Here is a 15,212-nt window from a genome sequence, read left to right on the forward strand (position 1 = left end):
TCCCAAAATTCCCAAAATTCCCAAATCCCAAAATTTCCAAATCCCAAAATTCTCAAAATTCCCCAAATTCCAAATCCCAAAATTCCCAAAAATCCCAAAATTCCCAAATCCCAAAATTCCCAAAATTCCCAAAATTCCCCAAATTCCCAAAATTCCCAAAATTCCCAAAATTCCCAAATCCCAAAATTCCCAAATCCCAAAATTCCCAAATCCCAAAATTCCCAAATCCCAAAATTCCCAAATCCCAAAATTCCCAAATCCCAAAATTCCCATAATTCCCAAAATTCCCATAATTCCCAAATCCCAATATTCCCAAAATTCCCAAAATTCCCAAAATTCCCAAAATTCCCAAATCCCAAAATTCCCAAAATTCCCAAAATTCCCAAAATTCCCAAAATTCCCAAATCTCAAAATCCTTAAATCCCCAAATAACTAAACTCGTCCCAAACCCGTAAATTACTAAATTTCGAAACGCAATTAATTCCATAATGAATGAACCAAAGTTATGAAACGCTAAAATATTTTAAACGCACGTATCAATTTGAAAAGCGGTACGTTTCACGATGAAGAGAACAAGGGAAAGAGTCGGTGAATAGAACAGAATGATTAATCGTGCACAAAGTGTTTAATTAATAAACACCAAAACAGGTCGAATTAATTACCCCTTGTTTGACACGTTTACACAAGCCGTACAAGTTCTTGAAATTCGTTATCGAATCCGACGAAAATACGGCTTCTGATTATTCCACGCTCTGTAATTACACGATGTTTGCGAAACAGATAACGAACTTTCGAACGCAATATTTTGCGGGATGAATTTTAAAAAAATTTCATTCATCCCTTTCGTCCGGGCGAAAAGTTCGCGTTCAACGAACGTTTGAAGTGCGGCGAAAATTTGCAATAATAAAATATTTCTTGTAATTACGGAAAACGTTCGGGCGCAACTTTTAACGATCTGAAAATTTAATTGAAAGACGCAGGCGAAACAAAAATCGCTTGTTTAAAATTTTCCGAAATGTTTAACCCCTTGACAATTTCTCCAACATCGGCTATGTTCATTTAATAGGGACATTAAAATATCGATGAAATTGATAATTAAATTTTAATGCGCTGTGTCATTACAAGTATTTTGCAAACATGAGTTTCAGTTCGCAATTTCAACTTTCCGATACTTTTGTATGAAATTAGGGGAAATTTAATTATATCTTTTTTGTTGTGGAAAATTGGAAAATTCTTTTGAAAATAATGGAAGGGTTATAATTGATACTCAATATAATTTAATAGTAATTTAAAATTTGTATCTGATGTTAGTTGAGTGATGCTAACCCAGAGTGATTCCTCCCTTCTAAATATTCAAATTCTCCAATTTCCACCTTTCTAAATATCCAAATTCTCAAATTTCCACCCTTCTAAATTTCCACTCTTCTAAATATCTAAACTTTCGAATTTCCACCATTCTAAATATCCAAATTCTCGAATTTCCGATATTCCAAATTTCCACCCTTCTAAATATCCAAACTCTCCAATTTCCACCCTTCTAAATTTCCACTCTTCTAAATATCTAAACTTTCGAATTTCCACCCTTCTAAATATCCAAATTCTCGAATTTCCGATATTCCAAATTTCCACCCTTCTAAATATCAAAACTCTCCAATTTCCAATATCCCAAATTTCCACCCTTCTAAATTTCCACTCTTCTAAATATCGAAACTTTCGAATTTCCACCCTTCTAAATATCCAAATTCTCGAATTTCCGATATTCCAAATTTCCACCCTTCTAAATATCAAAACTCTCCAATTTCCAATATCCCAAATTTCCACCCTTCTAAATTTCCACTCTTCTAAATATCGAAACTTTCGAATTTCCACCCTTCTAAATATCCAAATTCTCGAATTTCCGATATTCCAAATTTCCACCCTTCTAAATATCCAAATTCTCCAATTTCCAATATCCCAAATTTCCACCCTTCTAAATATCTAATTTCCCAAATTTCCATAACCTCAAATTTCTACATTTCTACACCCCAAATTCCTTATTCCCACATACCAATGCCAACCCATGAGTTGGCACGTCAAGTTTGAACAATTTTTTCTCTGTTAAAGGTACAACGTTGGCGACGGCGTTGCTGTTCATAAGTCCTCTATTCTTCGGCGGAGTTTCACTTTAATCACGATCAGTAACTACTTGTACGAGTCTTGGCTCAATTTACAACGAACTGTAACTTCGAGGACAGGAGCCATCCACAATCCTCCATTATTCGACGTACCAAGGAAAGTGGCTATATCGTTTGCGTCAATGAAATTGCCAAATGGATACCAAAGTCGATCTCCCTGATGACACTTAACACGTCACGATTCATTTATTGGATCCGTATCACCAGCAAGACGATCGTTCTCCATCATTTCACTAACACCCTCGTAAACGGAGAAAAGTATTGGCAATAAGATGGATTCGAATGAAGCGACGGATAATGTTCCGATAATGCGAGAGCTCGAATGGTTACGAGATTTCGAGAGTGTGTATGTGAACGATGCGTCCATTGTTCAAATTTAATCGAATCTCTTCTTTCTTTAATATTCACTGTATTCATAAAAGCGTTTCGCTTTTTTATATTTACTTCTGCTGTTTTTTTATATTTTCTTAATTTATAATAATTTTGGGTTTCATTTTTTGGTACAACTCGATATTTTTTTAGTTACATTATTCACAGAAAATTTTATTTTCGGTTAAAAAAATTGTATTTGTTATTTATAACAATATTCTCCATTTTTAAAATTGTACCACTTGTTATAATTTTTTCATTTCTAAAATTGTGTTATGATTTATATAATATATTATATACATTGTTAAATTGTATTATGTATTGTTGTCAATTGTTTATTTTTAAAATTGTGTTGAATATTTGTTAAAATTTGTTCATTTATAAAATTGAACCCATCAGTTGTTACAATTTGTTCATTTATAAAATTGAACCCATCAGTTGTTACATTTTGTTCATTTATAAAATTGAACCCATCAGTTGTTGCAATTTGTTCATTCATAAAATTGAACCCATCACTTCTTACAATTTGTTCATTTTTAAAATTGAATACATCAATTGTTACTATTTGTTCATTTTATAAAATTGAACCCATCAGTTGTTATAATTTGTTCATTTTATAAAGTTGAACCCATCACTTGTTACAATTTGTTCATTTTTAAAATTGAACCCATCACTTCTTACAATTTGTTCATTTTTAAAATTGAATACATCAATTGTTACTATTTGTTCATTTTATAAAATTGAAGCCATCAGTTGTTACAATTTGTTCATTTTATAAAATTAAACCCATCAGTTGTTACAATTTGTTCATTCATAAAATTGAACCCATCACTTCTTACAATTTATTCATTTTTAAAATTGAATACATCAATTGTTTCAATTTGTTCATTTATAAAATTGAACCCACCAGTTGTTACTATTTGTTTATTTATAAAATTGAACCCATCAGTTGTTACAATTTGTTCATTTATAAAATTGAACCCATCACTTGTTACAATTTGTTCATTTTTAAAATTGAACCCATCACTTCTTACAATTTGTTCATTTTTAAAATTGAATACATCAATTGTTACTATTTGTTCATTTTATAAAATTGAAGCCATCAGTTGTTACTATTTGTTCATTCATAAAATTGAACCTATCACTTGTTACAATTTGTTCATTTTTAAAATTGAACCCATCACTTCTTACAATTTGTTCATTTTTAAAATTGAACCCATCACTTGTTACAATTTGTTCATTTATAAAATTGAATGAATTAGTTGATTTTGTAATCTTCAAAACCTGAAAAGTTTAAATTTAATTTCGAGAAAATTTGAACGAGCGGACTCCTAACCTGCCTTAAATATTCGCAAAATTTCATTACTTTCCGAATCAATAGATCGTTCCCTGTTGATATGCTTGATCGAGAGAGGATATTACGAGAGTTGTACAACTAATGGTATAAGTCTATAATTTGTTGTAGCGTGACGTATCCGAAAAGTGCTGAATTGTTAATGTTTTCCTCCTCGTGCGAGCCTAAATCGCTCCGAACTATCCAATTTACACGAAAGTCATGTATAGCGAACGAAAACATTCAAATTCGCCTTCCTAAGATACACTATGAGCATATTTATTATTACATCCTCTATACGACTGTGATGTTTCCATTCCTTCTTAGTTCGTTAGTGAATACAAGTCTGATTATACGCGAGAGATTTGAGGATCCATTACGAGAGATTGGAGAAATGAGATTTAATGCGAATTTGCATTCGGTGTCGAGTCTATTTTGTAATTGACACGTTCATTGACGAGGAGAATGTGAATTTTGTGACATTTTGTGTTGTTTTGTTATGGAATTACAGTTTTTAAGTAGCTTAACGTTGTACGGAGCGACTGCGCCGCCATTTTGTGTACCTTCGCGTGTGACGCACTCAGCGGCGCGAAATTCAAACGTTATAAAGCGTCAGACGCTTAAACTCCTGAAGTATCAAATTTTTAAAATTAAAAAATTCATTGAATACTACAATTTCAATAGTATTGAAGTTTTAACACTTTAAAATTAAAAAATTGTGACATTATAAAATTCCAAAAGTCTTGAAATTCCTAAATCTTCAAGTCCTAAAATTCTAAAACCGCAACACCCCTTTTCTCTAAAATCTCAAGATTCTAAAAAATACAAAAATACAATCTCCACGGCATTTAACGTGTTAACAAGATTTAGAACCACGAATCAGCACGACTAACAAAACTAACATTGAGAATGTTTATTGAATCGTTATCGAAGCATTCGAGGAGAGAGCAATAATTTTAACGACCGATGGAGACGGTTACAGCTGCGTTGACCATTAAGAAAACAGTTTGAAATAATTTTCTGGGACCGTTGCTATAAATTTAACACGTTGGTTATTGCACCTTACTGTTCCACATACTGTCACATATATCAAAGCCTAAGTGCAAAATATCTCAATTTTTATTTCTTGTAAATAAGATTACTTTCACTGTTATTTTAGTTGATTTATTTTTAAGCTTGATGTGTTATTATAAAATGTAATGAACAATTAAATAGATGTCGAATGTTAAAAATTACTACATATTTTAGATAGAAATAATATTTCAAGTTATCTTAAAACCAGTAAGGTCTGACTTTCATTTTGTAACTCTTCGGCGGCCATTTTGTGACACAACCCACATGTTACTTTTCGTCAAACATACAGCTATCAAATATATCATATTCTTCACAACTGTGTGTAAAATTACTACGTTATAATTTATATGTATTCGATAAAAATATATAAATAAAATGTGAGGTTAGGTTAGGTAACTCTTCTGCCGCCATTTTGTGACATAACCACGTGTTACTTTTCATAGGCCACAAAACTGAATATAATTAAAATGTGAGGTTAGAATACACCAGTCATCGATGATCAACGTGTTAATTATAACAGCCAAAAAGAGCTAACCTAAAAAAGATACTCAACAATTATCACTCCTCATTAACGATAGATGAGTTATTCGAGGATTTCTCCCTGCATTAATTATCGTATCTGTCCCCCTGCGCAAACGCCGTTTAAACCAACATCGAACGACACTTAAACAATAGTTAAGCCCCGTAACGAAGGGTATCGCAAACGGCGAACAAGCCCGAACGGTTAACGAAACGTGCAAGCAGCGGCTTAATGAAAAGAAAACAAACTAACAAGTTGCAGTCGAGAGATCGACAGGGTAGAGCGTGATACACAAAATTTCTCTGTTCAAACTTTGCCTCCCCCACGGTAGATGTAATCGATAAAGATAAATGTTTAACGATCGTTGTAAGAGGACCCGACGGAGAGAAACGTATTGGCATACCGCCTCTCAGCCAGGCAGAAAGTCATTAACGTCAAAGTTAACGATAGTTCCATAGAACTTTATCGTACAAAGGTCCGCCACTTTCACGGAAAATTATTTCAAACTATAAACCGTTAAACTATATAAGCCAAGCCCACTTTCTCGAGCTTACGGCAGCGAGCATAAACGGCAACAGTGAAATGGAATTTTTACCAGTATCGATCGAGGGATACGTCGATTAAACGTTCTTATATTGTGTGCATTTGGGTGCAACTGGGTTTTAAATGGTTGCCTTCTACTTGCTTTTGGCTTTGGGGATTGTGAGGAAGGTTGGTCTAGTAGAATACTTAAAGTAGGGGCTCATCTGGGTGGATTTTGATGTGGAACCCTGGATCTAGATTTTGGGCAAACTTAAATGTGGACATCTAGGATGTATCTGCTAGGATACATCTTCGTATGAAGCACTTGGAAGGTTTGAGATAAATCTGACTTAACCTAGAACCAGGTGAAATGTGGACATATCTGGGTCTGAGACAAATCTAAATCAGAGGAAAGTTGGACTAGTAGTAGATCTAGTAGTATACCTAGATTTAGGGTACACAGCTAGGGTACATCTGGACCAAGTCAAATATGGATAAGTTATGTGAACTTATATGGACTTATGTGCCCTCACATGATACCTAGATCTAGAAAAGAGCTTAGTCAAGGGTACAGTTGGATCTTGAACCTTAAACCTAGATGTGGATGCCTAGATCTAAGGTATACAGTAGGGTACATCTGGACCAAGTCAAATATGGATAAGTTATGTGAACTTATGTGAATTTATATGGACTTATGTGCCCTCACATGATACCTAGATCTAGAAAAGAGCTCAGTCAAGGGTATAGTTGGATCTTGAACCTTAAACCTAGATGTGGATGCCTAGATCTAAGGTATACAGTAGGGTACATCTGGACCAAGTCAAATATGGATAAGTTATGTGAACTTATGTGAGCTTATATGGACTTATATGCCCTCACATGATACCTAGATCTAGAAAAGAGCTCAGTCAAGGGTATAGTTGGATCTTGAATCTTAAACCTAGATGTGGATGCCTAGATCTGAGGTATACAGTAGGGTACATCTGGACCAAGTCAAATGTGGATGAGTTATGTAGACTTGTAGACATATGTGAACATATATGAGCTCACATAACACCTGGATCTGGGCTAAGTCAAGGGTACAGTTGGATCTTGAGTAAACATAGATGTGGATGCCTAGATTCAGGGTACACAGCTATGGTATACCTGGACCAAGTCAAATGTGGATGAAACCTTGACTTAGCAAACACCTAGATTTGGTTCCAAGTGAGATGTGGGTTCATATAACACCTGGATCCAGCTGAAAGTTAAATCCTGAGTAAACCTAGATGTGAACACCTAGATCTAGAGTATGCCAACTATGGTATATCTGGACCAAGTCAAATGTGGATGGAACCTTGACTTAGCAAACACCTAGACTTGGTTCCAAGTGAGATGTGAGTTCATATAACACCTGGATCCAGCTGAAAGTTGAATCCTGAGTAAAACTAGATGTGAACACCTAGATCTAGAGTATGCCAACTATGGTATACCTGAACCAAGTCAAATATGGAGGGAACCTTGACTTAGCAAACACGTAGACTTGGTTCCAAGTGAGATGTGGGTTCACATAACACCTGGATCCAGCTGAAAGTTAAATCTTGAGTAAACCTAGATGTGGATACCTAGATCTAGAGTATGCCAGCTATAGAACATCTCCAGAAGAAATTTGAATATGTAGGACAAGGAAATCCATAATCCACGAAAACTCAATTCAAGGAAAATGTGAACCTAGGAAAACCAAATGGTGGAAGGCTTCCTTTACCCTTCAGAAACTCAAACGAGTACTCTAAAAATAAAGACAAAAACCTGCTCCAGGTTTGACCTAGGACACCTAAGTTGCACGTAACTGTACACTATCAAACGAAGACAACTGATCGAATGAATAACTATCCAAAAACTAAGATCGTGAACGTTAAACTTGAAAATCATCGATATAAACGATTGAACTCTCTACGAATTCAATATCAAGTCTATGTATCCGAACGGTACATAAGGAATTAGGTAGCAATACTATCATTGTGTATGTTAGACTACTGTGAATATTTTTTAATAGGTTTATAATGCGTTGACTACTTCTCCCGAGTTTCTAGTTGATTTATATAATAAAATCGAAGAAAAAAAAAAATACGAAAAAAAGAAATACGAGTATGACTGTGCATTACTGAGCGTGAGGAAAGATATAATAAAGGAAGAGGTGCATTGTACGATGCAATGTGACACGATGATTTGTCGCTTTCGTTCGTTGTTGTTTGTATTAAGTCTCGCAGCGACGGGACGAGGATACGCTATTACGATAGAACGTTGTGAACACACCTGAATCGAGCGCTATGAAAATGCTTCGAATGTAACTAATCACGTTGTAAATACTTGTTACATTTAATCTGTTCGAGCTGCTGTCACATTTGTCCTGCTGTTTTATCCCCCGTCTGTATTATGCGAAACAGGTTGAGTGAACACATGATAAATCGTAGCCTCGATGCTTTCCGATTATGTCTCTATCGATTTAGCCGTTTCGTTGCGCACTCTATTCCGTCTATGTATTCATTTAGGACGATACGAATTAAAAGGAAGCCTGAAAATTCTCGAACTTGTATTAGAATGTTACGCGCTTAAAAGAACGATGTAGGACGACACTTTCTATGGCAGGGATTATAACTTTTTTTTTAAACACGCGCAGAATTGTTTTTGCGGCGGTTAGTAAAGTGTATGGTGTTTAACTTGTTGGTTGCCATGGGATTGGGAATGTTATGTAATTATTGGTGGTACTAGGTTTAGGGTAGAGGAATGGGAAGGTGGATTACTGGGTGATGATATGGTGGTGAGATATTGGGGGTTTGATAACTCCACACTTGGTAATTCAACGCGTTATAATTCCACGCGTCGTAATTCCACGTGTGATAATTCAACGCGTCGTGTATTCAATTCGTGGTAATTCCACGCGTCGCAATTCCACGCGTGATAATTCCACGCATTGTACTTCAACTCTTGGTAGTTCCACGCGTGATAATTCAACGCGTAGTAATTCCACGCGTGATAATTCCACGCGTCGTACTTCAACTCTTTGTAATTCCACGCGAGATAATTCAACGTGCAGGAATTCCACTCGTGGTAATTCCACGCGTCGCAATTCCACGCGTGATAATTCCACGCGTTATACTTCAACTCTTGGTAATTCCACGCGTGATAATTCAACGCGCAGTAATTCCACTCGTGGTAATTCCACGCGTCGCAATTCCACGCGTGATAATTCCACGCGTCGTACTTCAACTCGTAGTAAGTCCACGCGTGGATAATTCAACGCGTCATAATTCCACTTGTGGTAATTCCACGCGTCGCAATTCCACGCGTGATAATTCCACGCGTCGTACTTCAACTCGTAGTAAGTCCACGCGTCGTACTTCAACTCGTAGTAAGTCCACGCGTGGATAATTCAACGCGTCATAATTCCACTTGTGGTAACTCCACGCGTTGCAATTCCACGCGTAATAATTCCACGCGTTATGCTTCAACTCTTGGTAATTCCACGCGTGGATAATTTAACGCGTCATAATTCCACTCGTGGTAACTCCACGCGTCGCAATTCCACGCGTTATACTTCAACTCTTGGTATTTCCACGCGTGGATAATTTAACGCATCATAATTCCACTCGTGGTAACTCCACGCGTCGCAATTCCACGCGTTATACTTCAACGCGTCGTAATTCCACTCGTGGTAACTCCACGCGTCGCAATTCCACGCGTAATAATTCAACGCGTCGTACTTCAACTCGTGGTAATTCCACGCATCGCAATTCCACGCGTCACAATTCCACGGGTGATAATTCAATGCGTCGTATTTCAACTCGTCATAATTCCACGCATGGATTTCAACGCGTAGCATTTCAGCTGCTACACAATTGCTCTCGTGGTAACTCAACGCGTAGGATTTCAACGCTACGTAATTCAACGCGTGGTAATTCAACACGTTGTACATAAACGCTACGTAATTCCACTCGTGATAATTCAACGCGTAATATTTCCACGCCAGATAATTCCTCACATCATAGTTCAAAGCGTAGTAATTCTACTCGTAATAACTCAACACATATTACTTCAATGCTACATAATGCCATACTTGATACTTCCATGCGTGATAATTCCACACTACGTAAATCCACGCGTTATGATTCCACGCTACGTAAATCCACGTCAGATACTTCCACGAGTATTTTACACGTATCTACACAACAAATAACACCGTCATAACACGTTGCAACACATATATCGCAAATAGATCCAACCCATGAATAACGGCGATATAACTCGAGGCGATATAACACCTTAAAAGTCCTAGTAACACCAATATATTAAAAAATGCATACCACAGAAGATTTTATAATACCAATAAATGCAATACCACCGCAAAAAATATAAAATGATCGACGGCGATATAACTCGTGGCGATATAACACCCTAAAATCCTAGTAACACCAATATATTAAAAAATGCGTACCACAGAATATTTTATAATACCAATAACTGCAATACCACCGCAAAAAATATAAAATGATCGACGGCGATATAACTCGTGGCGATATAACACCCTAAAAGTCCTAGTAACACCAATATATTCAAAAATGAGTACCACAGAAGATTTTATAATAACAATAAATGCAATACCACCGCAAAAAATATAAAATAAAATGGAATTTTGAGGATGGCAATCAACGCGTTAAACTAGAATCTCTATGTGTACATGGACGACTTAAACTAGTTGAATAGTTATGGAGAAAAGCGAAAGAAAAGAGCGAAAAACTTCAACCTCTTGCGATTAACGAAGACGACGAGCGTTCCGTGATTAGGCAGGAAGTTCAGGGGCGGCCTAGCAGCAAGTTCCTGAGTCCGAATAAACAAAAGAAGAAATAAAGAGAAACTTTTATCCTTAAACGCCGCATGTTACTGGGGACCTGCGAGTTATCAAAGTTGCGCCTGGGGCGCTCCAAACTTTGTCCTGCGGTTAAAACTGTTCAAAAGCATCGTAGTCATGCTCCGGACAAAGCGCGATCATTGATCGGAGCATCGACTATGGTATCCGCTAGTGGCGGATGTATTTTCTTATTCTGTTTTGAGGCTCTTGCCGGAACATCTCACGCATAAGTTACTGAAAACTGTAATGCAATCATCGTTACTGTCCTAATAAACCTTAACATATGAATCTGTACGAAAATCGATATCGAGTTTTATTTGTATCATCCTCTCATATGTTTATAATTGTTCATTTATTTATATTGTTATTATAAGTACTTTTTACTTCAATTCTTTAATTATAAGTGTTTCTACTTAAATTCTTCAATTATGAGTGTTGCTATTTAAATTTTTCAATTATAAGTGTTTCTATCTAAATTTTTATGTGTTTCTATTTAAATTCTTCAATTATGAGTGTTGCTATTTAAATTCTACAATTATAAGTGTTTCTATCTAAATTCTTATATGTGTTTCTATTTAAATTCTTCAATTTTCATATATTAAAATACTTAAGTTACAAGTTTGAGATATTCTGGATTTTATATGAGAGAGTTTATGGTTTTTGAAACTGACGAAATAATGACAAAATAATTGTGAAATATTTGAAGTTAACATTGTAAATTCTCTGATCTTTGAATATTTTAATTTTTAGATCTGCAAATTCATAGATTATAAGATTCGAAAAGAATCCTCGAATTATTGATTGCGGAGGGCGCTACTAGATGGCGCATGAGGTGGAGGCTTTCTCGCTAGTGCTCGAGGAGCCTAGCGCTTCATATAAGTAGCTCCAATGCATCCCTTCCATGTATCTGTGCGTCTGAGGCATGGGTCTGTTAGGATTCCTTTACTGAGTCCCAGTAGTAGCGGACGAAAAGAGACGCGCCTCTCTTCTTCTTCTTCACTCTTTTCTAGCCTAATCCTCTCTAAATACCAAAATATCCAAATTCCTAAACTTGCAAATCTCTCAAAATTCCCTAGATTCCCAAATTCCAAAGCTTCCAAATCCCTTAAGCTCCCAAATTCCAAAGCCTTTCCAAATCTCTAAGCTCCCAAATTTCCAAAACTTCCAAAATCCCTAAGCCTCCAAAATTCCAAAATTTCCAAATCCCAAAATTCCCCCCAAATCTCTAAGCTCCCAAATTTTCAAAGCTTCCAAATTCCAAAATTTCCAAATCCCCAAAATTCCCAAATCTCTCTAAGCTCCCAAATTCCAAAGCTTTCCAAATCCTTAAGCTTCCAAATTCCAAAACTTCCAAATCCCAAAAATCCCAAATTCCAAAGCTTCGAAATCCCTAAGTTCCCAAATCCCTAAATTCCCAAATCCTTGAGCTCCCAAATTCCCAAAATTTCCAAATCCCAAAATTCCCCCAAATCTCTAAGCTCCCAAATTCCAAGGGTTCCAAATCCCTAAGCTCCCAAATTCCCAAAATTTCCAAATCCCAAAATTCCCAAATTCCAAAGCTTCCAAATCCCTAAGTTCCCAAATTCCAAAACTTCCAAATCCCAAAATTCCCAAATTCCAAAGCTTCCAAATCCCTAAGTTCCCAAATTCCAAAACTTCCAAATCCCAAAATTCCCAAATTCCAAAGCTTCCAAATCCCTAAGTTCCCAAATCCCTAAATTCCCAAATCCTTGAGCTCCCAAATTCCCAAAATTTCCAAATCCCAAAATTCCCCCAAATCTCTAAGCTCCCAAATTCCAAAGCTTCCAAATCCCTAAGCTCCCAAATTCCCAAAATTTCCAAATCCCAAAATTCCCAAATTCCAAAGCTTCCAAATCCCTAAGTTCCCAAATTCCAAAACTTCCAAATCCCAAAATTCCCAAATCCCTAATCTCCGAAATCCCTAGATTTCCAAATCCCCTAACCCCCAAATTTCCTGAATCTTCCACCCTCCAAATTCCCACCTCCCCAAATTCCAATTTCCCAAATTCCCACATCCCCAACCCCAAAAATCCTCGAATCCCACCACCCCAAACCGGTAAAATCTGAATTCTGCGAACCCATCAAGAGTCCGTGAAATTCGAACATAAATAACATCGAAAGTTCTCCATGGCTGAAGATCGCTTATATCGAAAATGCCGAGTAAGTAGAATATCGAAAAGTTCCGCAATCGCGCACCGCGTAGAAGTACTTTGTAAATTTACCGAGAAAACCTGTTCATCAATTTCACCTTGTGCATTCTCCGTTTCCCGCTTGTTGGTCTTTTTAGCCGAAAACAAGCTACGATGCTGAGAAGAATGGTTTAAATTCCAACGTAACTACGCTGCATCGTTAAGCAACGAAAGATCTACCACTTCAACTTTAAGTAGCCATGAAATTCTTTTACATCGCGTAAATGTCTGAACGGAATTGGTTGAGATAACTGTCTACCGGCAATTAGAGTGGGAAGAATGTCCATATAAGTGCCTTGTAAATGTTCGCGCCGAGGTGAATACTTCGTTGTATTCTAACGAAAGTATTTTTGAGGAAAACTTGTACTTGAGGAACCGCATGATTTTGTGTAGGAAATCATATTCTCGATTAATGTAGTAACGTTTTCGAGTCTCCATCGTTCTGAGGGACTCATTTCAAAGAGGAAGCTTCAAAGAATATGACAATATTTTTTTTTAAATTTAAACCCTTACGTCCCTCATTGAAAAAAATGCAAAAAAAGAATTTGTTTAAATTTTTTGACATTTCATAACATATTGAGGGAATTAAAAAAAATATTTTAAAATAGCTTAATCTTTTGTGAATAAAACAGAAAAGAATTTAGCTAAATCGGTTGAGTGGTTTCTGAGAAAAAAATTCGTGAGTGAAGCCTATTTTCGCAAAATGGGAAAAATTGCAAACTTTGAAGGCTCGTTATTTTTTAACAAATTCGAAATAGGCAAAATGATGACTTAAACCCATCCTAATTTTATGTGGAGTATAACATATTTTGATTAGAGCAAAATCGTAAATGGTGTTGTCTAAAAATAATCGATTTGAAGTGGAATGACTCAAACGTAAGTATTACACTTTTTGTACTTTTTGAATTTTATCTTTGACAAAGTATTAACAATGTCTCTTACATAACATTTTCAATAGTAAACAGATCAAAATTTAACTTCGAAAAGAATGAAATACTAAAATATAAATTGCAAAGTATGAAAGATATTTCTATTAATCAGAGGTGTTTCATTCTCAAGCAGGTGGCGACACACAACGATAAAAAGAGATACTTTATCGCTACACCTTTCGATAAAAACTGTTATCTTCAGTCGAGAATTTATCAAGACAGACATTTTTCATTCGATAAAATTATTATTAAATATCAAATGTTGTTAATGTTCTGTTCAACGTTTCTTAAATCAGACAAACAAAAATATGAATAAGAATTTCTATTACCGTAAGATATTTTTGAAATAAGAAAAAGCGCGGGAAATTCAAATTTTCAACGTCCAAAAATATTAAAAATTAAAGTGCCAACATTTAAAAACTTTAAGATGTAGAAGTACAAAAATTCTAATGTTCTTAAGTCCCAAAGCCTCAAAGTCCCAAAGCTCAGTAATATTAAGGTCCCAAACTCTGAAAGCTCTAAAATCTCAAATTTCCAACTTTCAAGAGTGTCAGAAATCCAGAGTGCCAAAATTTCAAAATTTCATGCTTCTAAAATTCCAGAGTCCCAAAGCCCCAAAGTCCCAGAGCTCACAAATACCAAGGTCACAAACTCTGAAAGCTCTAAAATCTCAAATTTTTAACATTCAAAAGTTTCAGAAACTTAGATCCCCAAAATTTCAATGTTTCAAGCTTTCAAAATTCCAGAGGTCCTAAGTCCCAAAGTCCCAAAGTCCCAGAGCTCAGAAATACCAAGGTCCCAAACTCTGAAAGCTTTAAAATCTCAAATTTTTAACATCCAAAAGTGTCAGGAATCCAGAGGCCCAAAATTTCAAAATTTCAAGCTTCTAAAATTCCAGAGTCCCTAAATCCCAAAGTCCCAAAGTCCCAAAATCTGAAAGTTCAAAAATACCAAGGTCCCAAACTCTCAAGATCCCATAGTCCCAAGTTTCCAAGATCCCAAAGTTTCAAAACCCCAAAGTCCCACACTCCTTCCAAATTTCAACGTCCCAAAGTCCCAAAGTCCCAAAATCTCAAAGTTCAAAAATACCAAGGTCCCAAACTCTCAAGATCCAAACTCCCAAGTTTCCAAGATCCGAAACTGCCAAAAGCCCAAAATCCCACACTCCTTCCAAAGTTCCCAAGACCCAAAGT

General features: G+C 36.0%; 1 protein-coding gene and 1 long non-coding RNA gene across 2 annotated transcripts in view; one reads left to right on the forward strand and one right to left on the reverse strand.

The window, feature by feature from the left end:
* Sol1 overlaps positions 1 to 2,788 on the forward strand; it is a 718,219-nt gene extending 715,431 nt beyond the window's left edge. The window contains exon 13 of the mRNA XM_076539296.1: positions 2,104 to 2,788. Coding sequence (XP_076395411.1) covers positions 2,104 to 2,168 — 65 coding nt within the window. The 3' untranslated portion in view covers positions 2,169 to 2,788. The remainder of the gene's footprint in view (positions 1 to 2,103) is intronic.
* The window catches only part of LOC143265701 (uncharacterized), a 44,537-nt gene that overhangs the window by 25,785 nt on the left and 3,540 nt on the right, over positions 1 to 15,212 (reverse strand). The gene's annotated exons all lie outside the window — the stretch shown is intronic.

The sequence above is a fragment of the Megachile rotundata genome, chromosome 13, assembly GCF_050947335.1.
Source record: "Megachile rotundata isolate GNS110a chromosome 13, iyMegRotu1, whole genome shotgun sequence".
NCBI lineage: Eukaryota > Metazoa > Arthropoda > Insecta > Hymenoptera > Megachilidae > Megachile > Megachile rotundata.